Source organism: Aspergillus japonicus, assembly GCF_003184785.1.
Source record: "Aspergillus japonicus CBS 114.51 unplaced genomic scaffold BO86scaffold_28, whole genome shotgun sequence".
Taxonomy (NCBI): Eukaryota; Fungi; Ascomycota; class Eurotiomycetes; order Eurotiales; family Aspergillaceae; genus Aspergillus; species Aspergillus japonicus.
Window position 1 is genome coordinate 171,334 of NW_020291665.1, and position 24,895 is coordinate 196,228.

The following is a 24,895-nucleotide window of genomic DNA, read 5'->3' on the forward strand; positions in this document are numbered from 1 at the left end:
GACAAGCTTTTGAGAATTGTCGATAAGACCGGCTCAAAATAGAAGCTCATGGAGCTGAACCATTTAGGAAAGCATGTGCGTGCCACCGGAAGACAGACGCATGTCAATAGGTGGCGATATCCCATCAGACTCTTTTGACATGCGCAAGAACTAGCGCGTCATTGTTATTGTGAGATCTACATCCCAGGTGGGTGCGGCTGGTCGGCCTCTTCTGCCGCTTTTCTCGATCACCAGCAGGAAGGGCCCATGCCCGCCTGCCTTCAATCGCGATTTCCGCTTGAAGGTGGGACAAATGTATACACCGTGCTCGTCTTGATCGTCCGATGTTCATGTAGGACCTGCCAATCTCCCTTCGGACTGTAGTCCTAGATTTCCCAGTTCATGACTACTGTCGACCCCGCAATGCTGGAAGACGCGCGTCCTTCCAACTTGAAAGTTGTACAGTGTGAGCAAGAATCTAGGTGATGCTAGGTGTGTTGTGCATAGCATCAATGTCTCCACCAGCCTGCCTGAATTTGAAGCACAGTGGTCAATCGGCCACTGGTCGGTTTACGTATAGGCATACATACAAACCATGACCTGGCCAATCCAAAATTATGATCTTCGACTGTTGTTTGAGCATGGAATCCATTGACGACTTTTGAGCGAAAATAGGATCACAAATCTGAATGTGTGGTCTAATGGTAAGTCGGCAGGTGTGCTTCCACCTCAAACCGAAAGGAACTGTCACAGTTCCAGATGAGCGTTTCAGAGTCAAACAAGCCTTGCTGGTACGTCATGAAAGCTGCGTTTACTTAAGCTGTGATTGAGCAGGTGGAGGTCGAATGCTACCAAATTTGTCCGGTATGGCATGGCTCCCGGTCCAATGGGAGGCGAGACATACGCGTCGAGTAATTTGACAAATTAGCTTCAGGCATGAGACAAGTCATCCTCCGCTGGAAGTGCTCCCCCGGCCTGCAATTGAAGAGCAACGTCATCGACTTCCTTCCACACTCGTAACAAATTACCTCCAGCTACCTTTCCTGCATCCTCATCACTGACACCTCGCTTCAACAACTCCGCGATCAAATCCGGGTACTTGGACACATCCTCAAGACCCTGGGGAACAGTGGGTATGCCGTCAAAGTCACTTCCTAGGCCAACATGATCAAAGCCAATTAGTTCGCCAATATGCACAATGTGATCCACAACGTGCGCCAGGGTGGCAGTCTCGGGCTCGAAATGAGGGAGCCCGTTGGGATCCTCCGAGGCCGTGCACGAAACAAAATCCGGAGAGAAATTGACCATAACCAGTGACCTGCGTGCTCTGACCAGCTCCAAGATATCGTCAGGGACATTGCGTGGGTGAGGACAGACGGCATGCGCAGAGCTGTGACTGAAGATGACTGGCGCGCGGCTGCCGGTCCAGTCATCCTTTCCGGCCCCTAGGACATCGCGCATCGTGTCTTTGCTCACATGGGACAAGTCGACAATCATGCCGAGTCGGTTCATCTCGTGGACGAGCGTTTTACCCGCTTCGCTGACTCCGTGCCAGAAAGCGTCCGCTTTCTTGATTCCACCCGGGATCTCAACGAGGGCCGCATCGGCATACCGGTTGTGGCAGTTATGGGTGAGTGTGGCATACGAAACACCACGCGCATGAAAGTCTCGCAATTGGGCCAATGAGTTTCCGATCGAGTGTAGCCCTTCCATCCCAAGTGGGGAGATGATCTTCCCGTCGCGAAAAGCTTGGAGAGCAGTCGTGCCATTCGGAGGCGCGGAGAAAGTATCGGGGTAAGACTGCTGTAGGCGCAACATAACGTCTACCTGCTCAATTGTCTGGCGGACGCCTAACAGACGCAGTTAGTCACCTTTACCTGCAAGTAGAAGTAAACCGGGCGACAACTCACTGATCGCGTAGTTCGCGTCGGAGAAATCGGTCCAGTTGGCGGGACACTGGACGAAGACACTCCAGAAAGTGCCACCGACCCTGCCTTTGGCTAGTCTAGGTAGATCCACATGGCCTACCAAGTCGCCTTCGGTAAATGGAGTTTTGAAATTGTCGTCGTAGATGTGATTTTGGAATCTTTCTCGGATGAAAATTGGAAGGTCATCATGGCCGTCTGTACGGGCACATATTAGTTATATATCAGACACGAACGAGTTGTTGAGAAAGGACTTACCGATGAGAGGTGTTTCCGTCAAGATCCTCTCCACTCGCTGCTCGATGGAGAGTGGGAGACTGCATTTACGAGCACCAATCATACGAGTGTTGCTCAAGACAGCCAGAAGGCACGCAGCAATAAGAGTCAGGGCCAAGCGACTCTTGTTGCGTGCGCAGAAAGATCGGGTCTGTGTATGATGTGCGACATCTGATAGATACACTCCCGATTCAGGGTCAAGCTTGGTGTCCATTGTTCAAAGGTAGGAGGCTGGAACGATAGTTATACAGCAGCTTTCTCCGTTTCCACTTGATAGTCTGTGTGGAATCGAGGGAGGAGGTCACGAATGAGGAGGTGATGCGGTATTACTCAGTACGAAGAAGCAATGCGTTCCTGCATGCTTATCTTTCAGCACAGCAAATTGTCGACCTGAAGAAGCCAATCGATCGGTGACCCGTGGAGACCAACAATCAAGCTTTTTTGTATGTACAGTCTAAAGGCAGCAAGAGTTCATATGTGCTTGTTGGAAGAAAAGAAAGACAGTGGCATCACATCAGATCCAAAGGAATCGTCGCCATACTGGCTCTCCATTTAATCAAGACGTTATCAGCGCCGACAAGGGAAATGGATGACAAATCACCGCGATTACCCGATAAGGCAGGGTAAATGCGGGAGCCAATCACCGCTTGTCCAAAAAAAATCCTTGAGAAACGCCGAGATGCCGCTTTACACAGCATGGATCTTCCTTGTAGGCCTTGTTTATTTCCATTTTTGGGATTTATAGTATCGATATGTATTCGCTTCGAAATTCGAGAAATATAGTTTGATCATAATCTTTCAAATCGTTCCCCCCTCGCATCGTGGTGGTAATTGTAATGCTATGAATATCTCTGGGCCCAATCAACCCCTCCCCAAGTAAAGTGTTTCCGCCCACTTAATCCGACCCGCCGTTTCTCGGCTCTTTCTTTTCATCGTTTGTCCCCAAGGCAAGGCCGTCTGCTTTGATCCTCAAAGGCAAACGGAGAATAGGCGAGAAGCAGAACCCAGGGGCTCGGCTATCTCATTCTTCCAATCATGGCAGAATTTGCTGTAGACGAAGGTAAGCGTTACACTCGTGCTCGCGCACCGTCCTCGTGCTGATTATTCGCCCTGTTTCAGGTCTGCTGGCCTTGTGGCATTTCTATCGTCTGCCGCTGCTCCTCGCTCTCGTCGCTGCGTTTACTTTCATTCGCTTCTATCGTACACTTCAACCCAAGTCTAGAACGGCCACTGCCTCCTCGATCCCACCGTCCCCTCGAAGCCTTTCTCCAGAGAAGAGTGAAAAGCTTGCGATCGGATACGACGACGAAGTCACCAAGGTCGAGAAGTCGACCATCCAAACTATCGCCGAGAGGGAGAAAGCGCCCAAGTCTGCAGCTGGTCCCAAGAGAGTGTCCGGAAAGAAGCCCTCAAAGGTCGCTGGCCGACGTGCCGGTTCCGACCAGGATCACCAGCCTTTGTCCTTCATCCAGCCCATCATCTTCTACGCCTCGTTGACCGCTACAACTGAGAAATATGCGCAGGTGTTGCTTGAAGACCTGCGCGCCGCCGCCCAAGAACGAGCCGATCCGGAGAACCGTGAGCGGGCCATTCTTCCTCCTCAGATCCATGACCTCTCCTACGTTGATTTCGATGATTACTTCGCCGCTGCACCCAAGCCTCCGTCCAACTCGCCCGGAACGCGCTACGTTTACTGCTTGCTGATCCCCTCGTACAACATTGATACTATTCTGAACACTTTCCTTGGCCACCTTGACGAAACCCACAATGACTTCCGCATCGATACCGCGCCGCTCTCGTCTCTGGCTGGCTACGCTGTCTTTGGTTTCGGTGACAAGGAAGGATGGCCGACCGAGGAGGAGGGATACTGCTACCAAGCCAAGGAACTCGATCGGTGGATGGCGAAGCTTACGGGTCGGAAGCGGGCGTATCCCCTTGGACTTGGCGATGTCAAAGGTGATGCGGAAGCTGCTTTGAAAGAATGGTCTCATGGTCTTCAAGATATCCTGGGTGACATCTTGGAAAATGGTGGATTGGGTGAGGGTGTTCCTGGCAGCGGTGACCCTCTCGAAAGTGACGAGGAGGACCTGGAGGAAGAAGGCTCTGATGACAGTTCTAAGAAGAACCGGAAACGTAACAAGGCTCAAGATGTGGTTGACCTGGAAGACATCAAGTTCAGCGCTGATAGCCAGAGCGGATCGGGAGCCCCTGTTCCCGTTGACTTCACTACCGCGGGCGCTTCTCCTGCGTCCGCTATTCAACCCACTGAGAAGGAAATGGTCCCGAAGACATCGCCAACCTACGCAGCCCTTACCAAACAAGGCTACACCATTGTTGGTTCCCACTCGGGTGTCAAGATCTGTCGCTGGACTAAGTCCGCGTTGCGTGGCCGTGGCTCCTGTTACAAATTCTCGTTCTATGGTATCCGCTCGCACCTTTGCATGGAAGCTACCCCGTCCCTTTCCTGCAGCAACAAATGTATCTTCTGCTGGAGACATGGCACTAACCCGGTTGGCACAACTTGGCGTTGGAAGGTGGATTCTCCTGACCTGATCTTCAATGGTATCAAGGAGGGTCATTACAAAAAGATCAAGATGATGCGTGGTGTTCCCGGGGTGCGTGCTGAACGATTCGCGGAGGCCATGCGCATCCGCCACTGCGCTCTCAGCTTGGTGGGCGAACCGATCTTCTATCCTCACATCAACCAGTTCTTGGACATGCTGCACAGCGAGCGCATTTCTAGCTTCCTTGTCTGCAATGCTCAACATCCCGACCAGCTCGAGACCCTCAACCGAGTGACTCAGTTGTACGTTTCCATTGACGCGAGCAACCGGGAAAGTCTGAGAAAGATTGACCGTCCTCTTCACCGTGACTTCTGGGAGCGTTTCCAGCGTTGTCTGGACATTCTTCGCGAGAAGCGTCACATGCAGCGCACTGTCTTCCGTCTTACGCTGGTGAAGGGATTCAATGTGGACGACGAGGTCATTGGATATGCGAACCTGGTTGAGAAGGCACTGCCTTGCTTCATCGAGATCAAGGGCGTTACTTACTGTGGTACTAGCACCAGTGCGGGAGCTGGGCTGACTATGCAGAACGTGCCTTTCTACGAGGAAATCCAGGAGTTTGTCACCTCCCTTAACAAGGAGTTGGAGCGCCGCGGTCTCAAGTATGGACTCGCCGCGGAGCATGCTCACAGCTGCTGTGCACTTATTGCATCGGAGCGCTTCCACGTGAACGGAAAGTGGCACTCGCGGATCGATTACGACCGCTTCTTCGAACTTTTGGAGAAGGAGAAGGCAGACGGCACCCCCTTCAAACCCGAGGATTACATGAGTGAAACGCTCGAGTGGGCCTTGTGGGGCAACGGCGGCTTTGACCCCAACGATGAGCGTGTGTACAAGAAAGGCAAGAAGAAGGGCCTCCAAGCTGCAGCGGCAGCTCAGGATTGATTGAACTTGTCTCCTGTCATGTTCAAGTACCGTGCCACCCCTATGAGCGCCATAAAGGCCCTTTGAGGCCTACCTCATGGCCCGTCTATCAAATGGCACACAATCATTTTCGAATCGATTCCGCAGCTGTGAAAGAATTCAGGAGCACCATCCTATCGAAAAACCCACTTAGCTGTCAGGCCATGGCCGACGAACCCAGCTTGCACCGAGTGCAGCTACCGTGAAAAGCGAAGCAACAAAACCGGGCCATTCTGCGCCCAGCGTCTCACAGACGCCAAAAATCTTCCCAATTTCTAGCCAAGACCGTCGGACAACAGTATATACTCCAGCCGAAGTCAGCTGATGTGCCAGTGACAAGGCTGGCTGGATTTCTTCTATGATTCATGTATTTAGTCGAGGAACCATGACGAATTCTAGCTATATTTTGATTATCATGCATACTTAGTGTCCATGTCAGATTCAAACTAACCAATACTTTCTCAGTGGTCAAACGGACGGTCGTTTTCAAATTGACAACTCAAGCATCACCACTAGTCATTCATTGCTTCTAACCAGTTTCGGGATGAAAGGTCATTCCTGAGGTTCTGGTTTTGTGGCTGGCAGAGTGACGGCCTGCTTAGATAATGACGAAGGAAGAGATGTGATTCAACAAGTAAGAGTCTCATTAACTGAATCCGCTTTGTAACAACGTTGCTTCTCAAACACATCATTGCCAGAGATCACCGGCATCATCAAAGTCGTCAACACAGAGCGAGAAGCATGACGCTACTGGGCGATAGGGAATAACTGGCCACCCGAAGGTCCGAGCAGTCAGTCAGACACCCAACCTGACTGTCACCTCATCCATTTCAGGTGACCATTTTCTGAACTCCTTCGTCGGCAGATGGTTTCCGAACATACGTTCAATCTCAGTTGGAGTTCGGTTTCTCATCTCCGGCACGAGAAACCATGTTATCACCAGTGCCACGATACTGGAGGCGGAGAACAGGAACCCTGTTTTGGCGCCCAATGCGCCTTGGTCCGGGTTGAATGCATAGGGCAGTACCAGACCGGCAACCCCAGTTGCCAGACAATTGACGAGCCATCCTAGTCCTTGCGTCTTGGCGCGGAGCCGTAGGGAAGATGTCTCCGCGCCCACGGCGTAGGTCGCCGGCCATGCCCCAGCTCCGTTGAAGACGACGACCAAACAGAAAGTCACAGCCGAGTACCTATCGGTCATTAGCAGACGTGCCCCCTTAGCCTGCCACTTGAGGAGTGGAAGACAACTAACCAGACAGTGACTTCTCCATGAAAACAGCCGGCAATGCCCATACCCAGCCACAACAGTGCGATGATCCCCAAGCTTGCAATGATGAGCGACACCCGGCCAAATCGCGACAGCGTCCAGAAGCTGAAGATGTTGGCTGCTAACCCCAGCCCCAAGCTGACTTGCAGCATCATAATGCTTGTATTCGCTCCCATGCCGATGATCTGCAAGAAATAGCTGGCTTTCGCCAACAGCACGAGTCCCAGCATATTCGGGATTATGTTCACGAAGAGGACGATGATCGTGCGTCGCCGGTTGACACCCACGAAACACTCGCGGTATCCCGCGGATTCTTGCTCCCCGAGCTGTGCGGATGCGCGCAGCTGCTGGATCTTGGCCATGGAGTCCACCTCGGCGGAATCCAGTCGTTTCTGTGCTTTGAGCGCTTCGTCCAGTCGGCTCTGGCGAACGAGATGCGTAGGGCTCTCAGGGATCATGACGGACACTAAAAGGGACAGAGCTGAGAAGGGCCATTGCGAAAGGAAGCAGTTGAGGTAACCTCTCGCGCCGGGAGTGTGGAGGGCATTCCGGACCACAGCGCTGCCTACCAACTGACCCACGAGTGTGAAGATGGGAAAGAGGGCGAGAGTCGGCCCTCGTAGCAAGGTGGGTAGGACTTCTGACATATAGGTCTCAGCCGTGCATACGACCATGTACACGGCGAATCCCTGAACCAATTTTCCCACTAAGAAGATAGCCCTGCGGTCGTCGATCTGGGTCGCAAGATTGGAGACATACAACACGGCGACTGCTATGGCGGAAAGCAGGCTGGCGATGGCTAACGAAAAGCGGCGACCGATACGGTCCTGGACAAAGCCGCCCGCAATCGCACCGAACAAGCCCCCGATCGGGCCGGCCACGCTCCAGAGGCTCAGCCAGACAGAGGGAATGATCAGTTGTCCCTTCAATCCCCGACCATAGTCACGCCTTGCGATTGTGAGTACTGAAGAGGTAGACCGCGGGGTGCAAGAAACCTCTTACTGGAACTGTGGCATGGATGACACATTGCTCACAATGACCATATCATACCCGTACAGCAGGATGCCGGCAGTCAGAGCAAGGCAGTAGCCCAAGATTTTATAGGATTGCTTGATGGTCGCCCACACCGTCGGCTGGGAGGTGGATCGAACGTCCTCAGTTGATGAATTGACATGGTCGCTGTTCGGGGCATCTGCGTCTCCTGAATGAATCTGAGCAGATTTCGACTCCGTCATATCGCATATGCTGGCTGCCCGTGGGGGTTTGGCCTCAACCTCTGTCTCGGTCGCCCATTATGTACTCCAGGCTCACGGCTTGACTTAACTCCGCAAACACGGGGAAAATGCTGGACATTTCACTCAAACAAAGCAAGCAGAGTTTCCAAGACGTTGCACACTGCAGGGCAACGCTGTCCTCCCCAGCCACAGGAGGGTTTGTGTGGTCAGTTGCGAGCGGCCGCAGGCGGTTGCGCAGCCATCTTAAGGTCGCATTGCCCTGGGATTCAGCGGTTGTGATTCTGACGGTTGGAACCAGCGAATGGGTGAGTTCTGGGCAAGGAAGCAAACATGCAGCATCTGCTCTCTGCACTAAGCAGCAGCTGTCCGAGGCTTGGTGATCGAGCCTCGAGTCCCAGTCGCTAGGGTTCATCCTTGGGCAAGTCAATCCCGGGCTTGTATGGTCCACCACTACGCAACGGGGCAACGAACGACGCTAACTTAGTCACTTGGCGCGTCAGCCACAGATTTTCCGTATGAGTATCTTGTGATTGCCACTTCGCATTGGATGCATCAGTCATCTATGCATGTGTACAATCTGTGTCCTTGACATCAATCTCGCGAATGAATTTTCGTTGCTGCTCATCTTGTGCTGTGCATCGTCTTCGACCGAGTATCTCGTCGCTTGGGGTTTGTACGGAAAGGGCGCCCGTCTCACGTGAAGCGGAAGTTACCGAAACTCACTCACAAAACACGGCAAAGAGACGCAGCCGATTCCAACCCTGCCAGGTTCCTTCTGATGCTGCACGCTGTAGATCAGGTTTATTATTGGGCCAACATTTCGCTCGCATGCTGCACCAATTTGCCCGGTTCGGAGAGTTTCCCCCCTGCCTGGCGAGTCAGAAAGTCTGGTTCTGTCATGTTCGGCAAAAGGAGACTGGAGACACCATCCGCACCGCACCATTGTCTGGTTTTCCCGATCCGCGTGGGTTTGGCGTGGGCAGGATCGACACCGGTAATAAGACGTCAAACAGTCCCGTGGATGGGGGGTTGGTCCAGTCGGGTTGGGTTTTGACACTTTTGACAGATATGGAGTTGGCAGCTGTCTGTGGTTATTTTCTTTTTTTTTTCTAGTTTCCCATTGATAGTCACCGCGGCACTCGGAAAGGACATCCATGATCCATCTTTTTGTCTGGTGCTAAATTTAACAGGGGCCAAGTTGGATCTGCCCCGTTCATTTTTTAGGGTGGGCACCGGCTCTGTTGCACATTGCTTGAATTGGGAATAGGCGAACCGCCCAGTTGGGACGTGCCCGCTCCGGCAGGGGAGGAACATTAAGATTGCCATTGCCAGTTGCCAATAGTACAATACCATTCATGTGCCCAGGAAACATTCCCCTGATTCCCTGAAGGACCTTCCTTCTTTCCTTCCTTCGACTCCTGCCTAAGCCTCCTAGGATAATGGGGATTGTACTTGATGGGTCGGTCCCGAGTCCCAGTCGCGTGTGACCGGTCACCCTGGATTGGCTTTCTAGAAGTCTGCAGGTCCGACAACGCATTTACTTCTTTGATCCTGGTTTCCGTTTTCCCTGGGCCTCCGAGGAGTCCGGGATCCTTGAGATCCACTCACGCGTGGCAGCCCAAACCCGCAGGAATGAGGGGAAGGGCGTTTCGTCTAAAGTGCCAGTCGCATAGAATCAGCGTCATGACTGCCCGGTAATCCCGAAGAAGGCGACAATCGCACGTGGGAATGCTCGGACTGATGGCGATGGCGATGGCGATGGGGATTGATTACATAGTAGACTACTAGTAACTAACTTATTGGCATCCGTGGATTGTTGATTGATTTTAATCTAGGGTTGGCGGAAGTCACCTGGAGGGGGCGGGATGGGGGCGCGGATGGCGGCGAATGCGAGCTTTGATCCATGGGTTCTGCCAATTCTGCACAACATTCAAACCATCAAAACCATAATCGATCCCAGAGCCATGGATAGTTCGTCTCCGGTGACGGATGGCTTGCGCCCTCATGACTTTCCCTTTTTCGCCTTCTTGCTTGTGTTCTCAATCCACCAATTCTTTTCTTACTCTTACTCCTGACTCGACTGTCGGAGAATCTACCCAATGCGGAGATACAACCGAGGCCGAGTGGAGTCACCCCCGTTTCCGGCCATTGACGTGAAATTATCCCCGGTGCAGCAGGATAACCTTTAACACTATCAGAGACTAATCGTGTCGTCGCTCTGACCACAACGGCTCGGTGGGGGAAGGGGGGGGGGGGGGGGAGAATTGCTCTTTGCCACGATTCCACGACGCAAGCATCCGCACCAACAATCCTCATGGTTTTTAATCTCGGGAGAATGGAACCCCTCTCCGCGACAAGTACGGAGTAGTAGTGATGATCTCATTCCCGAAATGGCTGCTCGTACTGAGTCCAGTTGCTCTAAGCGAAGGGGTTCTTGGCTTTCCTGGATTCTCTTCAGCCCAGGGCTGCCCAGGATACACTCGGTGGGTGGATTCGTTAGACTTTGGACCGGCGCACCGTCGATCTCGGTCTGCAGAGAGAGAGAGAGAGAAAGTAGAAGGGCGGCGATGTGCAGACACAACCCTAGACCAGTTTAGCCTGCTACACTATATGATCACCTCCGACCCGAACGACCAGGGCCAGACGGTCGACCGACTGGATTAGCGTGCCTGAAGTCACCCTCCCCGGGCCCTCTAGACCGTGTGTGGAAGTGGAAACGGACGTGCAACACTTTTGAAGGTTTTCCCTTACGTCTCCCCTTCCCGAGTTCCCTTCTTCCCCATCGTTCACTCAAATACCGGTTGCGGTTCCCTTCGACCCCTACCTCTAGTGCTTTGTTTCTCTTCTCTCTCGCTTCTCTGTTCTTGCTTCCTTAGTCCTCCGGATTATGCCTTGCGTCTTGCAACGATAGCATGGCAGCAGAGGACCGCAGCCCGGAGGTTAAGGCGGTTGCCGCCGTCTTTATGTCCGTGGCCTGCATTGCGGTGATACTGCGATGCTATGTGCGCGGATGGATTGTTCGAGCGTTCGGGGTTGATGATTGGGCTATGGTCGTTGCTATGGTGAGTTACGACTACCTGTCAACTGGTGGTCGTGATGAGTGGGACGAGAAAGCTGATATTCTCCATCCCTAGTTATTCTACTGCATGTTCTCCGGATGTATGATCGGAGGAGCCATCTACGGCACAGGCCGACACTTCAGTGTCCTGGATGCGCACCAGCGCGTGACAGCCATGAAGGTACGATTCGTCCCGGAGAAGCTCGAGAATGCCGATGGTGCGTGCTAACATTCCATCCACAACAGTACTGGTGGTTCTGCGAAATCGCGTACTGTTTCTCCGCCATGGGCTGCAAGATCTCCGTGTGCATCTTCTTGCTGCGCATCACCGTGAAGCGCATGCACATCTGGCTCCTGCGCATCGTGATGGTCCTGACCGTCGTCGCCGCCCTGGTCTTCATGTTCCTGATGCTGCTGCAGTGCAGGCCCGTCTCCTATTTCTGGACGCGCAAGGCCTTCGACGATAGCATCCACGGCGTCTGCATCAACATGGAGATCATCATCGCCATGACCTACGTGTACAGCGCGTTTGCGGCGCTGTGCGATTTCACCGTGGGCATCTTGCCGTTCTTCATCGTCAAGAACCTGCACATGCGGAAGCAGACGAAGATGGCGGTTGTGGGCATTCTGGGCATGGCTTGCATGTATGTTTAATTTTCGTCGGAGTGGGATGGCAGACTGACTGACGACCGAATTCTAGTGCCTCATCCGCGACGATCATCCGCATTCCTTGGGTGCATACCTTTGACGACCCGGACTTTCTCTGTACGTTTTCTCCGCTCCTCCCAGCCTGCCCATCTTCCAAGCTAATCCTTGTTGTTTCCCTCTAGATGCCACCGTCGAAATCGCTCTCTGGTCCAACATCGAAACCGGCCTCGGCATCACGGCCGGTAGTCTCGCGACCCTGCGCCCCCTCGTCCGCCACTGGCTGGGCTCTCACTCCGACCCCAACTACTACGACCGCTCCCCCTTCGGCGGGCCCTCCGGGTCGCGTCGCATCGGCGGCGGCGCCAGCAACAACCCCCACCACCACGCCCGCTCCCACGAACGGCCCATGCCGCTGGGGTCGCTGGACGAAGCCGCCGTGCAAGGGCGCCTCCGCCCGGACAAGCTGGCGGTGACGGTGACCACGATCCACAGCCAGCGGGGGCCGCTGACCTCGTCGAACAGCAGCGAGGAGCAGCTGACGGCGGGGCTGTCGGGCGAACGATCGCCCGGCAGCAAGGATAGCCGAGGCCGCCGCGACCGCGACCCGGAGTCGCATCCGGGATCCGCGGGGGGTCCCCGCCCCGGCGGCGGCGGCGGCTTCGGCGGGATTCAGCGTACCTTCGAGGTGACGCAGACCTCGTCGGCCGGGGATGATTCGTGTCATGAGCATAGTATGGTTTAAGTGTTTGTTTGCGTCGTGTACGACTACTGTACAGAATTATACCCTTGGTTGTATTTGTCTGGTCTGTGGCAAGTTGTATGAGTATTTTGGGTTGGATGGGATGGCATGGGATGTATATACCACTGAAGTTATGATGACATTTTCCTTTGTTATGCAGTACTATCATCTTGCTTTCTACAGAGTCCTTGCCTTGAGGCTATTCAATCAGAGTCCATGAACCGGTCCGACAACAACAAACCACCCCCATCCCTACTTCACAGGATGGATAATAGCAAAAGTTGATTACTACCAATAACCACCTGCCTAAACCAGCCAAGCGGCCGGCAGCTTTCCCCGGGGGGCGGGGGAGCCTTTTAAACTTCGGCAAGCAAGGGCGCAAAGTACCTAGCAAGGTTTCAAGCAAAGTCTCCTGCATGAAGCCTGATTATCGAGGCAAGAATGGGGATTGGGATCTCGAGACGAGCACCCGCAGTAGCAGATGAAACACCTCACATTTGCTCCGTACTGGTCTGACTCGTGGGGGAACAGACCTTGCTGAATGCCGTTAGCTGCGAGTTAAGGTTTCCAGAGGGCACCGGAGCCGGACGGACCCAGCGTTCGCTCTCGGGAGTTGAGACTCGAGATTCTAGATCCTTTTGGAATCATTATGATGTATCTGTTTCTGCTGGGGGGGCGTGCGGTGTATCCATGGTTGGGAGGGGGGATTAGTCAGTTCTTGGGTTGAGGTGGGTAGCTCATATACGGAGACTCGGCCGGCGAATGGTACATGTACATGTACAGCTCTAATTCTATGTTGATGGGACTTTGTTGATGGGTCTTTGGAACTACTGTTCCCTACCGATGTTTCTTGGGTTTATCTTGATTCTGAACAGGTGATTCAGTATTGTCGTCTAGATCGGAGCGGTTAGCATATGCAGGTTGACCACCACGGTAGTCGGTGTTTCTGGTAAGTTCAGTAAATCCAAAGTTTCAATCAGAGGATAGATCTCTGGTACCCAGATCCACCAGTCTGTGCATAGCAAACCAGTGCTGAACTATCTAGTCCTGTTGAACTTCACTAAGAAAAGTCAACAACAAAACCAGGGTATACTATACTTACACAACACAACTTTCCTCCTCCACCAGCGCTAGATTCATCGCTCCACTAACGAGATGATGCATACACTGCACTAACACTCTCAACACCAAATACTCAAACCATGATATCGAAAGCGCGAGCAACACAAAACCAGAGTACAGAACCCCCCCCACTAGAGTATGCAGTTGCAGTTGCACAGTCCCTTATCACCCTGCGACCCAACTGAGTGATCCGCTTCCCCACCCCTCGATAAGATCTATCCATCACCACCCCCCCAAACCCAAAACCCCAATAGGCCGGAGATCGCATCCGGCCCTACTCTGTCCTGTACTTCCTCAAGCTCCAGGCTCATCCTTTTGGGTACTGTATACGAACGACCACCTCAGCCACAGCAGCCCAAGAATTGATTATTCCCGAGCAGAGCCACCCACGCAACGCAACGCAGCGCAACGCCACAAACCCCAACCCCAGCGCCAGAAAACCATCCGTCATCGACGCAAATCGATCATCGATCCGATCGCCCATCTCGATCCCACGCCGGAATCCCGATCGCACCACACCACGCGGCCACACCTTTCTTTGTAAGGTTATGCGGTGCTATGCTGTGTCCTGCTGACTTCAGGGGCGGTGATCCAATCAGAGATCAAAACGAGGGGGGCAAGGGGGGGACAAAGATCGATCGGGAATCGTGGGCCATCGAGCCCATCGATCTAGCGATCGAGATCGAGATCGAGATCGCATCGCTGGTTCTACGGGGGGTGATTGATGGGTTGATGGGTTGGGGGATTGGTGTAGATTCTGGATGACTACTCAAGCGGTTCATGTGTAGTTAGTTATCGGTGATGAAGGCGAGGAAGAAGTGGGGTGGAAATGGGGCTTTGTGATGGGTTTGTTGATCTAGCATGTGATTGAACCCTGATGTCTAGTTAATTCACCAGATCAAGCGATGTAGGAGGGTCTAATACTATAGTGACTAGTGGGGCAGGGACATACTGTAGATGAGTTTGTCCTGCAGCAGCAGTACAGTAGGAACGACTGTGGCGGCGCCACGACACAGTATTATAGGGTTCTCTTCTGGTCATCTACAAATGAATTGGCCGGGTCGCTGACCAGTATTCCAAGAACTGAAGGATACGATCTCGGAGTGTCGGCTTGTTGAACGAACCAAGGGGTGACGGATCGGTCAACTGCGAGGTTGGGCGCCGAACAGCCCGCCCTCTCTGCTGCATACCAGGGATCTTGTGCGTGCATCGCGGTGGAGTGAATCAATGGCCGCAGTTCTCTGGATCTATACATCAACGAGTAAGTTGAGGTTGAGTATTGTAGTATAGATATTCCAAACAGAAAGATGGACTTTATCCTCACCGGGGGTTTTCTTCGAGAAATTGCGGGAGAGGGAGGTAACGAACCGGGCAAGCGTTGTTAGCTGATGCCAATACCATGATATCTATGCCGACTCAAGTATCGAGTTGGTGTTGGCGGGGGGCAGCAATATACTAGAACTCGGCATCGGTCAATATCTCGGGGTCGGGCTCGACATTCTGACGGTAGAGCCGAAACGACCGTTACAATACGCGGTGTTTCGGTCTGATACTCGGCTTTCGGTGAAAAAGTTTAAACCTAACTACCTACCTAGTATCCTTTTGAGTCAGGCATGACACATCGACGAATGTCTGGTCCAGAAGCATTGAAGAAGGGTGGCTGAGTATAGAATGCCTTCTGATTGGACTGTAGACAAAAGAAAGAAAGCGAGGGAAAACAACCTTGAAGGACCACTTTGATGGATACCTGATAGTTATCAAGTCCTATTCCAAAAGACAAGTCTCACACCATTGACGTTTGCGCTAAGTTCAGATACTAAAATAAAACCTCCTCTGAGAGTTATTTGATATATTCACCCAAGCAAAGCAAGTAGATACGCAACCTCATCTCATTCCTCCAAAGCCCGATCACAACCCCCAACTCCGATGCTTCCGCCAATCCTGCCGCGTCGCCTCGTACAAATCATCCACATTGATCAGGTCGACCCCCTCCCTGACCAACACATGCCAAACATGATTCCGCAGCCCCCGCGGCCACCCGGGCGTGCCCCAGTACCGCACCCTCAGCCCGCGGGCGTGCGCGGCGGCGACCTGCGCGCGCACCCGGGCCAACTGCTCCTCCGAGAACCGATTGCCGGCGAGGCTCCCGATCGTCCGCCGGAAGTTCACGGAGGCGTAGTAGCTGTTCGCGCGGGTGTAGTCGTCGTCGTCGTCGTCGTCGTCGTTGGTGACTTGCGATGTCGCTGAAGGCGAGCCGTTTACACTGCTTCCCGACGCTTCCAGCTGGTCGAGCGGCGCATCGTAGAAGACATCGCGGTAGGTCGTGTTGGCGACGACCCGATGGAAGGGGACATCGCCCGTGGCGACGATGGTGAGGGGCCGCTCGACGACCGCCGTGCCGTTGTAGTGCGTCAAAAACCCGCCGGCGCGCAGGGGCTGCAGCTGCGCCAGCACGGGGTCCCACAGCTCCTCGCCGTCGGTCTTGAAGTCGATCAGCAGGACGAGGGTCTGGGAGGGGTCGGTGGCGAAGACGCCCGCGGGCGGGTGGTGGGTGGCATGGTTGGCGGGCTGGAGCTGGCTGCTGCGCGTGTTATGCTTCTGGAGCAGGTCGAGCAGCGGGTCGAGGTAGAGGCTGCGCAGGGTTAGGTCCGGGTGCAGCGTGAACGGCGTGTGGCCGACCAGCAGGTCGCGGTTGGACGGCCAGATGTCGGCCTCCACGCCGATGCAGCCCGCGCGCAGGGCCGAGTAGAGCGGCACGTCGCGCCAGTAGTCGTTGTGCGAGTGGCAGTGGACGGGCTCCACCCCGTGCGTGGTCCAGTGCGAGAAGATCGAGGGCCGCCCGCCGGGGACGAGCCACGCGTCGAGACGGGCGTCGAGGTCGTCCGGGAAGAGGTATACCAGGCCGGTCCAGGTGATGGAGGCGAGCTTGAACGTGCCGCTGTAGAAGGATCCGGTGTCAGTGGTCGGAGAGACATACATTCAGTCTCAGAGGTCAGATACACTCACAGAACGAACACCACGCCACAGAATAGCCGCCGCAAAGCGTGGATGATTCGAGCTTTTCGGGAGAGCGGGCGTGCAGGGAAGGAGCGACGAGGTCTCGTCCTTTGAGTGTAGAAGCTGCGAAATAGTCCAAGAGGTCCTACAGATCGCCTGCCACTGGCTGACTTCTTTTTCAAGTTGTCTAGTGGTAGAGTCTCAACCTGGGAGTCGTCCATCTCCGAGTCTTCTTCAGGCACCACGTCCAGCGACTGTGGGATGGAAATGGCCCTAGAGGAAGAAGCTGGAGTATATGGTTGGGTGAAAGACATCGCCGGGGACTATCTGTCGCAGTTCACGGACAGGAATTGAGGGAGCATGTTGAGCAGGTCATCTGGGGGTGGGGGATAAGCAGAGGATAAACGATGCGCGACCATCACTATTCTGGTAAGTTGGAAGTGTGGTTACGTTCACAATACCGATGGGTCGGAGCCAAGCCTCAGTTGCCGAAAGCTTGTCTCTCCCTGGAGCTGACGCGGCCTGGCTGAAGAGACCCTTGGGAAGAGATTGGATGAATCTTCAGTACATATAGAGGATGGAACTTGGAAACTAAACTGGCATCCGTACTGTGTATTTTTACTCTCAGCCCATTGGGTCGGTCGGTCAGGTTGTTTGCTGCCGTATTGGCCCGCACAGAGCTCTCAGCTTTAGGCAGCCATGCTAACCAAAGTACAGTACAGTACAGTACAGTACAGTACAGTACAGTACAGTACAGTTCTACTAACAACATACGCTACATCACAGAGGACATTGCACATCAACCATAACCGTCCAGAAGGGAAAGAAGAATCGAGGTAGCCAAATTCTATTATTAGGTCATGAATTCCTCATCGTCAAACCCCAAACACCTCACGGATAGCCATCTGCCACAAAATCGGTGATCTCGGAATTCACCCATTCGAGCGAAGGCTGGGTGCCAAACAGCTCCCACATCTGAGCATTGTTCCACCACGAATTCATCTCGGGCCGTGTTGTCGTATCGAACGATCTGGCACCCTCAATCCCTCCCAAATGGACCGGGCCATTGTAGAGTTGATTGTCCGTGTTCAGTAGGGGGATACCAGCATCTAGTGGGACGTCGGGCTCCTCTGGGTCGAGGTTCATGCTTTGCTGGACAGAGCAGGGACTGGTACTGTCTTCCCTCTCAACAAGGGGACTGCAAAGGACAAGAAATTGAGTAAACAGGTGGTATAGCCTGCCGATTGCAGGGTTGAAGTCGATGAACCGCGAAAGACCCTTGGTGGTGTCGCGCATCAGCTGGAAGTCTTCCACGTTCAGCGTCCCAACCACATTGCAGAACAAGATGTAGAACGGAGTCATGGGGTAAGAAAAAACGGTCCTTGAAGATTCAGAGTTCATCAGGATACGGCATACAAGTAGAGGAAGGGGCTCTACTTACCAGGTCAAGAACATTGGGTAAGCACCAACAAAGGCATTGTCCTCATTAAAAACTATTTGCAGACGGCTCAAAGCCTCGAGCGCATGTCGCGCATGCTGGAGACATTGCTCCCGGTTCTGGACCGTACCCCAGACTCTGGATTTGCACTGTAGTATGGTTGTCACCATAGCGTGAAATCGGAATTCTGCCGCCATCCAATCGAACTGCAGCTCCGGCTTGGAGCTTGCGCGGCGCTAATTGAGGTCAGCACTGCAGCTTAGAATTGAATAAAATTGCTAGGAAACAGCTTGCCTCCTCGATCACGGTCTTCATCGAATCCAACTGCTGGATCATCCCATCGAGCTCGGTCGCAGGGCTGCTTGTATCCCCAGGCCCCGCCCCTCTGTAAAATAGCTCCAATGCAGCCTCTTGGATTTCCGCTAGTTCAACCATGGTTTTGGCGATCATGCTGAGCGATATGCCGTCGTCCACAGGGATGAGTGCGGCAGGGCTTACGCCCAGGCGTGGGAGTGAAGGCGGTCGGAGGAGAAGCATGCTTAGTGACTTATCGAGTAAGTAGCAGGAGAACAGACAGAAGCGGGCATCTTCTTCCTCCTGAGTTCGAGCTGGTGTATCGATGGTAATGCTGTGATGGTTCATGGCAACGAGCAGCCGCGCCGCGAATGCCGTCAACGTCCAGCTCTTGGTAGAATTCCCTTGCATTTGGTGAAGCAATGCCTTTTCGAGGTCTGGTCAGGGCTGTCACATGCAAAGGATATAAAGAAAAATGCAACCTACACCGGACAATAGAGCTTGAACCAAGGAAAGAGAATGAGTCCCGCTCATATCGACTTGATTTAGAGCCTTGAAAGCTGCTAGAGTATATTTACGACGAGTCATTTTGACATGGGTGCAAAGCCGCGGATTCATTTGTCGTTGCCGAAGACGCGCGAGGAAAAAGATAGCTTTGGTATAGACGCAGACCCGATAATGCAGAGATGTCTGACGATCGACTCGACCCTCCGCAAGAGACAGGCTCATATGTTCCAGGCTTTTGACCGAGACGTGGTCGGGCCAATGAAGGTGCTTCACGGGCGAATCTCGGTGTGCTATGTCTGTTTGATGTTAGCGGCGGAGAAGGTAGGATACTCTTCGCGTCTGAACACGAACCCTCTGACATCATGAGGTACGTCTCCAAGGTGAACTCCTCCAGGCCTGATGGATTGGAGTCCTCCAACTCCTTGGTATTCCCTTGGAACGGTCCTTTCTCTAATGATGGCGCAGATATCTTGTTTACAAGAGATAGAGCGCTTTCCAGAATGGTGCGTCGGCTGGAGGATAAGTGGTTGCTTTGCCGCAGTTCCTGTTGAATGGAGCGTCGTGCCTCACAGGCTTGCTGCGTTGCTATGTCCTCGACTGCAGCGGGGGATTCTGTGGCTCGCTGGGATGCCACAACGTCGCCTGTGGCCTTGATATCTGGAGTGCTCATGTTGGAAGCCTGAGAGGTCGTAGGAATCTTTAGTATCATATCGCTGTTATTGTCTGGCTCTTGAAAGTCGTGACTCGGTTCCTGTCTCGTGGATGCCGCAGGAGCATGGGGATTGACGATGTATTGCTCCAGTGTTGACAGTCTCTTTGACAGTCCCGAGATTCTAGAATATGGTCTGTTACAACCGGAAGCCATTCCAACGAGCAGACGTTTCCATAGCAAGGGATCTGCTCGATAAGAGATCTGGGGACTTACCGCGAAACTCTGGGACGCATACTGCGCCGTGGACGAGCTCTTCGACATTCTGCCTTTGCATCCACGCAATTCATGCAAGGGTCAAGCCGGTCACATTTCACCTATAGCAGCCATTATCTTAGGAGACATGTTGGAGAAGAAAGTATAGCGACTGGTGTCACGGTTCTTGCCACTGACCTTTCTGGAGTGGCAGAGGTCGCACTTGTCAAGGTTGTTGATGAATGTCAGCGTGGTGTCAGATCTGCGCTTGTCGCGATTTGTGGGATGGAGAGGAGACAGGAAGACTGCAAAGTTTCACCAAGCCACTAACATGCTAGGACAGAAGACGTACAGCGGATCTTTCCAGAATCACCTGAGACGCCATTCTGCCATTGAAGCACCAACGACGACGCACCCTTGGCGTGGAGTTATCTTCTTTCCTTTCCCCGGGCTATTGATATTCGGAAGTCCGAGCATCCGCCCCAAATTGGCGATGTCTGCTTGCTGGGCGTGGCACGAGACACTGTCATCACGATGAAGTGCAGAAGTAAGAGATGGAGGCCCGTCAGATCTGATAAGAAATCGGCCTACTGGTGGTGGATGTTGTTGTTGGCCTTGTTTGTTCATCCAACCCCTGGCTGTGGGTATTTTATTCTTTGATGCGGTATCGCGGGTTTCGGAGATGTAATCAAAATACCAGACCGAAACATTCGCCACGGTGACCCAGACGCGTGTCTTTGAAGTATGGCTACCATCCGACAAACATCCAAAAGATGTGGACGTATCCTGTTGAATGGGGCCGACAAGTGATCAGTAAGCAGTTAGATAGGTGTAAATGGCTCACTTGTCAGATTCACTGCCGGCAGAATCAGATATTTTACCACTACAAATTCAAGCTTGAGAGTGCCCACTTGGTGCGGCTTAGGTGGGACTGCCAGGCACTCTTGGGTCTGGTATCATGAAGAACGTTTAGCCAGGCCCATGTACTGTACAATCTGTACCAAGTGTGTTGGTCTCGGCAGACCTATCAAAGATTCGATGAAGTCTAAAGTATGCGTACGTAGGTGTCCAGGTATAGTCACAAAATAGGCTCTCAATGAGTATTAAACCAGCATGCTCATCCCACTAGATCCCAAGCCCTATCAAACTCTTTATAAGTCACTTATTGTTTTCTATTCCACTAAGGACGTAGACTTCACCATGAAATGGCTCCTGCGACTATTCCTCTGCTTCAGCATAGCACTCTTCCTCCCCCTGCTTCTCCTGGACTTCCATCTCAGGGATCTGAGCGATCAGTACCAGGCAAAGCAATATGCTATCGACTGGTTCAATTCTTGGGCCTCCCCAACAGGACAGACGACAAATGCGACAGAAGACTATGGTGACAAGGTGATAGTCGTCGCCAAACTACAGGAGGAGAACACCGACTGGATCGAGCAAGAACTGCCCGAGTGAGTGGACATACCATCCTTAACCTCATCATCAGCAAGATAAGTTGGCTAGCATCGCTGAACCACATGTGTGTATGTCTAGTTGGCAACGAGCTCTATACACCGTGAACCCCTCCAAAGAAGCCGTGGCCGACGACCAGCAGCTCAAAACCCCGCTCAACAAGGGCCACGAATCCATGGCCTACCTGACCTACCTGATCGAGCACTACGAGCACCTGCCATCGACCATCGTCTTTCTCCACGCGCATCGCTCGGGGTTCTTCCGGGCGTGGCATGTCGACGCACCGTTGCACGACAACGTATGGTCCATGCGAGCTCTACGGGTCGACTTTGTCCAGCAGAGCGGCTACGTCAACCTGCGATGCAACGCAAACCCGGGATGCGTGAGGCCTGCGTACCCTAACGGTCTTCTAACGCCACAGATCTTCATGGAGGTCTTCAGGAATACCAGCACGCCGCCGGCAGATGACACCGGGGTCATGATGCCGCAGCCGGACGACGGGGGGAAGGCTCTGCAGACTCCGGTCCGGATTGCTGCGCCGTGCTGTGCGCAGTTCGCGGTATCCCGACAGCGGGTGCTGGAAAGACCCCGGGCTGACTACGTGAAGATTCGACAATGGGTCATCGATACGGACCTTGCCGATGCGCACAGCGGTCGCGTGATGGAGTATCTCTGGCACATCATTTTTGGCAAAGAACCCGTGTAGTAAGTCATGCCTTGAGGGCCCTTTGTCGGCAGCGGACTGTGCTAATCAAGCTGGGTTGCAATTGTTCAGCTGTCCGGACTCGACACTGTGCTACTGCCAAGTGTATGGGCGGTGCTGAGCCTTTTTATTCAAAGCCTACTGTAAGCACTATTGGATTTACTGTCAATGCTATCGCTGGGTCCTCGAGTACAGCTGTAATCTGCCTTCAAGCAATAATATACCTATCATCTCAAATCCCGCTCATAGAAACTATGGTATCTTGCAACATTGCAAGGTTGAACCGTTTATGGTATGGCTCGGCAAAAGCTTAGCTTCTAGGTAAAAGATAGGGTTTCCTGTCGAGTACCCTGAGCAGCAGCTCACACAGACAACCTTGAGTCAGAATCAATTTTTGCTACAGTTGACCAGTCTTGCAGCTGAATACCAGCTACTCCCACCATACAGCTTCCCTGCTCCTGCCCCGGTCTAAGCCACAACGCTTACGTCGAAATCTTACGATACATACGCTCTGGTGCTCTGGTATCTCCCTTCATTCTTATCCGTGTTCCCAAATTTGTTCGGAAGTTCGGGCGTCCGAGAGTCAAAACTCCCCTCTCCCCACAACAAGCAACGGTGTATCAACTCGATTCTTGACTTGGAACTCTCATCATGGATGAATACTGAAATCAAAGACATGAGCAGACACGTGGTTAATCCCCAGATTTTGATTGCACACTGGGGCCACTCAAACCCACTTCGGATTTGGTAAAAAGAATTTGAATGCGGAGACCACAAGTGGGTCATCGCCCGGTATTTTTCTTGAACGTAACCAGATTCTTGAGACAAGGGTCCAAATGGACACGTACTTTACGTTGTCTATCGAAAGAGCTATTCTGCTGAATTGTTGGAGGTGCATAAAAATCTTCAACGGCATACAGGAGTCGCAAGGCGGACTGCCGGAAGCATTCACACAGCATAGGTAGGACATGACAGACTAGGGATTGGCAACCCGCAACACACTCTGCGAGCCATCGATAGTGTTGAGCTCGACATCCAGGAACCCCTCGCGATTCTCCACCGGCCTCTGGACATCGCCCCGAAACTCCCCTGGGGCAACCAAGCCCACCCCGAACGCATGGTCCGCTGACCGCGGACCCAGCGCCCAGCCCCAGCCCCTATCTCCCTGCCCAGCTGGGGCGTGATACCAGCGGAAGCCCAGGATCGCAAAGGCAATCCCGATCACACTCCCCCCAATGATATCCCACCCGGCATGCATATAGTCCATATAGCGCGTGCCGCAGATGTAGAGGGCACCCCCGATAGGTATAGCGGACAGCACGAGTAGATAGACGGGTGGAGCAGCAGCCGCCTGGCTGTACGAGTTCCCGTGATGAGCAGGAACAGCACGGGCGACCTTCGCCCCCAGCCAAAGCGACAGGTAGAGCAGGCCCGACCAAGAGAACGAGGAGTGGCCGGACGGAAACGCGGCGAAGCCGTCGCGGAGGGTCTTGGAGCCGGAGGTTTGGCAGATGCGCGTGGTGACCATCACAGGGGCTTCCGGACGCTCCACGCCCAACCCGCTGACGGCGTACGCGGTGATATTGAGGGACAGGTTGGGCTGGCACCGCGCGAGCAGATCCGGCCGGGGCTTGCCCACCACGTCCTTGAGGCCGGAGGTGACGAAGAAGGCGCCGGCGAGGCTGAGACTCAGTCCCAGCCACCCGGCGTGCCATTCCCAGAGGCGGAGTCTCCCAGGGATCGGGAAGAGGAGACTGAGGACGGCGATGAGAAGCGCGGGGACGGCGCAGCAGACGATTCCGACGGTGACGATCGATACGGTGTCGTCTTTCAAGGGATACGATATGCTGGGGTCGTCGAGGGAGAAGACATGTTCGGAGCCGGTGATACTGTATAGGATTGCACCAACAATGACGAGAAGACTGCAAAAGAAAACGTATCAGCGATGGGGGCTCTTCTCGCGCAAGGACCAGCACTACAGACATGATGAACATCCAGTCGAGCACGTAGGAAAATATCAAGCGCTTGGGGGTTCTCCCTGGCTCGCCGGATAGCAAGGCGAAGTCTCTATTGTCTTGCCGCATGGCTGCCATAGTGAATCTCGTACTCCGTAGAATCATCCATATATCTACAGGGACCGCAGAGCACATTTATAGTCACTTGCAGTGCCAGGCGGCAAGGCCCACTATTCTGTTTCAGGTGATAGAACTGCTTATGGGGCGGCATTGGATCACGAATCAAACAGGCCCTAGGTTTAGCGCTGCTATTTTTCGTCGGTAGGGAGAACATTGAGGAGTTTGGCTTGAATCTGATGGCACGAATTTCCTAAAAGATTGTAGGTGACCTCTCTCTCAGATTGACTCGTATCAAGTCACTATCTTTCGATATGTTATTCATCTAATGGTGGGTGTTTGGGTTGTTGCAGGCTTACGCCGTCGTATCTCACTGTACTTATAGAGCACAAGGAGGTTACCATCCATCTTAGTATCAGCTAGACAATTGCTAGTAGCATTAAGTGTTTCTCTCTAGCTCTATGAGATTATTCCCAACTACTATATCTCCTCTTTTCTCCTAATCCCTTCTACCATACTAACCCTTTGTCTTAGTCCCCTATGATAAGATGCTAAGCCCATTTATTAGTACTGCATCCGCCTTTGCAGCTAACACAATCACAAGTTTGCAAGTCGCGGCGATGTACCACGTACCTTCGACACAGACTTTCGATTTTTAGAGTTGTTGAGGTACAAAAGTAGAACCATCTACTCACCTGTCTATCCTGTCTTAGATGCACATGTAAGACAGAAATATCTCAATTTCCAGTACAGACGAAGGGACACTCACACAAATCTACCCAACATGCGCTTAGTGTCCAATCAAGAGCGCA

The 24,895-nt window shown here is 53.2% G+C and overlaps 8 protein-coding genes across 8 annotated transcripts; 3 read left to right on the forward strand and 5 right to left on the reverse strand.

The window, feature by feature from the left end:
• Positions 1-754: 754 nt before the first annotated feature.
• On the reverse strand, positions 755-2,697 carry BO86DRAFT_363363 (putative dipeptidase). Its single transcript, XM_025669966.1, has 3 exons — positions 2,163-2,697; positions 1,890-2,102; positions 755-1,829 (listed from the first exon to the last, which is right to left on the reverse strand). Exons 1-3 carry the CDS (start codon positions 2,392-2,394, stop codon positions 910-912), a joined length of 1,365 nt encoding a protein of 454 aa, XP_025527104.1. The 5' UTR covers positions 2,395-2,697; the 3' UTR covers positions 755-909.
• Positions 2,698-2,951: 254 nt separating this feature from the next.
• Positions 2,952-6,043, forward strand: BO86DRAFT_389689 (flavodoxin and radical SAM domain protein). The gene is made up of 2 exons (XM_025672201.1): positions 2,952-3,240; positions 3,300-6,043. The coding sequence occupies exons 1-2, from the start codon at positions 3,216-3,218 to the stop codon at positions 5,627-5,629; spliced, it is 2,355 nt and encodes a 784-aa protein (XP_025527105.1). The 5' UTR covers positions 2,952-3,215; the 3' UTR covers positions 5,630-6,043.
• Positions 6,044-6,121: 78 nt separating this feature from the next.
• BO86DRAFT_389690 (MFS general substrate transporter) lies at positions 6,122-8,501 on the reverse strand. Its single transcript, XM_025672202.1, has 3 exons — positions 7,917-8,501; positions 6,900-7,862; positions 6,122-6,837 (listed from the first exon to the last, which is right to left on the reverse strand). Exons 1-3 carry the CDS (start codon positions 8,147-8,149, stop codon positions 6,444-6,446), a joined length of 1,590 nt encoding a protein of 529 aa, XP_025527106.1. The 5' UTR covers positions 8,150-8,501; the 3' UTR covers positions 6,122-6,443.
• A 2,560-nt stretch (positions 8,502-11,061) lies between these two features.
• On the forward strand, positions 11,062-12,597 carry BO86DRAFT_314295 (putative integral membrane protein; the record flags this gene model as incomplete). Its single annotated transcript, XM_025668039.1, has 5 exons — positions 11,062-11,211; positions 11,284-11,388; positions 11,454-11,851; positions 11,908-11,972; positions 12,038-12,597. The coding sequence occupies 5 exons, from the start codon at positions 11,062-11,064 to the stop codon at positions 12,595-12,597; spliced, it is 1,278 nt and encodes a 425-aa protein (XP_025527107.1).
• A 2,905-nt stretch (positions 12,598-15,502) lies between these two features.
• Positions 15,503-16,935, reverse strand: BO86DRAFT_102605 (uncharacterized protein). The gene has a single exon (XM_025665867.1). It carries the CDS (start codon positions 16,693-16,695, stop codon positions 15,625-15,627), a length of 1,071 nt encoding a protein of 356 aa, XP_025527108.1. The 5' UTR covers positions 16,696-16,935; the 3' UTR covers positions 15,503-15,624.
• A 669-nt stretch (positions 16,936-17,604) lies between these two features.
• On the reverse strand, positions 17,605-20,241 carry BO86DRAFT_448582 (transcription factor domain-containing protein; the record flags this gene model as incomplete). The annotated part of the gene is made up of 8 exons (XM_025676656.1): positions 17,605-18,094; positions 18,155-18,387; positions 18,446-18,871; positions 18,932-19,248; positions 19,304-19,785; positions 19,878-19,978; positions 20,055-20,161; positions 20,205-20,241. The coding sequence occupies 8 exons, from the start codon at positions 20,239-20,241 to the stop codon at positions 17,605-17,607; spliced, it is 2,193 nt and encodes a 730-aa protein (XP_025527109.1).
• Positions 20,242-21,056: 815 nt separating this feature from the next.
• On the forward strand, positions 21,057-22,132 carry BO86DRAFT_314460 (DUF3431 domain-containing protein; the record flags this gene model as incomplete). Its single annotated transcript, XM_025668045.1, has 3 exons — positions 21,057-21,307; positions 21,390-22,013; positions 22,084-22,132. 3 exons carry the CDS (start codon positions 21,057-21,059, stop codon positions 22,130-22,132), a joined length of 924 nt encoding a protein of 307 aa, XP_025527110.1.
• An 855-nt stretch (positions 22,133-22,987) lies between these two features.
• Positions 22,988-24,104, reverse strand: BO86DRAFT_314488 (phosphatase PAP2 family protein; the record flags this gene model as incomplete). The annotated part of the gene is made up of 2 exons (XM_025668047.1): positions 22,988-23,933; positions 23,995-24,104. The coding sequence occupies 2 exons, from the start codon at positions 24,102-24,104 to the stop codon at positions 22,988-22,990; spliced, it is 1,056 nt and encodes a 351-aa protein (XP_025527111.1).
• Between the last annotated feature and the right edge of the window lie 791 nt (positions 24,105-24,895).

What these genes read in the sequence shown, in the direction of transcription:
- BO86DRAFT_102605 (XM_025665867.1), bottom strand. Translation starts at nt 16,695, where the DNA reads ATGTATGTCTCTCCGACCACTGACACCGGATCCTTCTACAGCGGCACG.
- BO86DRAFT_389689 (XM_025672201.1), top strand. Translation starts at nt 3,216, where the DNA reads ATGGCAGAATTTGCTGTAGACGAAG. An exon ending in AGAATTTGCTGTAGACGAAG is followed by an intron (nt 3,241 to 3,299) that starts GTAAGCGTTACA and finishes GCCCTGTTTCAG; the next exon opens with GTCTGCTGGCCTTGTGGCAT.
- BO86DRAFT_363363 (XM_025669966.1), bottom strand. Translation starts at nt 2,394, where the DNA reads ATGGACACCAAGCTTGACCCTGAATCGGGAGTGTATCTATCAGATGTC. An exon ending in GACGGAAACACCTCTCATCG is followed by an intron (nt 2,103 to 2,162) that starts GTAAGTCCTTTC and finishes GTGCCCGTACAG; the next exon opens with ACGGCCATGATGACCTTCCA. An exon ending in CGACGCGAACTACGCGATCA is followed by an intron (nt 1,830 to 1,889) that starts GTGAGTTGTCGC and finishes TGCGTCTGTTAG; the next exon opens with GCGTCCGCCAGACAATTGAG.
- BO86DRAFT_389690 (XM_025672202.1), bottom strand. Translation starts at nt 8,149, where the DNA reads ATGACGGAGTCGAAATCTGCTCAGATTCATTCAGGAGACGCAGATGCC. An exon ending in TCATCCATGCCACAGTTCCA is followed by an intron (nt 7,863 to 7,916) that starts GTAAGAGGTTTC and finishes CACAATCGCAAG; the next exon opens with GCGTGACTATGGTCGGGGAT. An exon ending in CATGGAGAAGTCACTGTCTG is followed by an intron (nt 6,838 to 6,899) that starts GTTAGTTGTCTT and finishes AATGACCGATAG; the next exon opens with GTACTCGGCTGTGACTTTCT.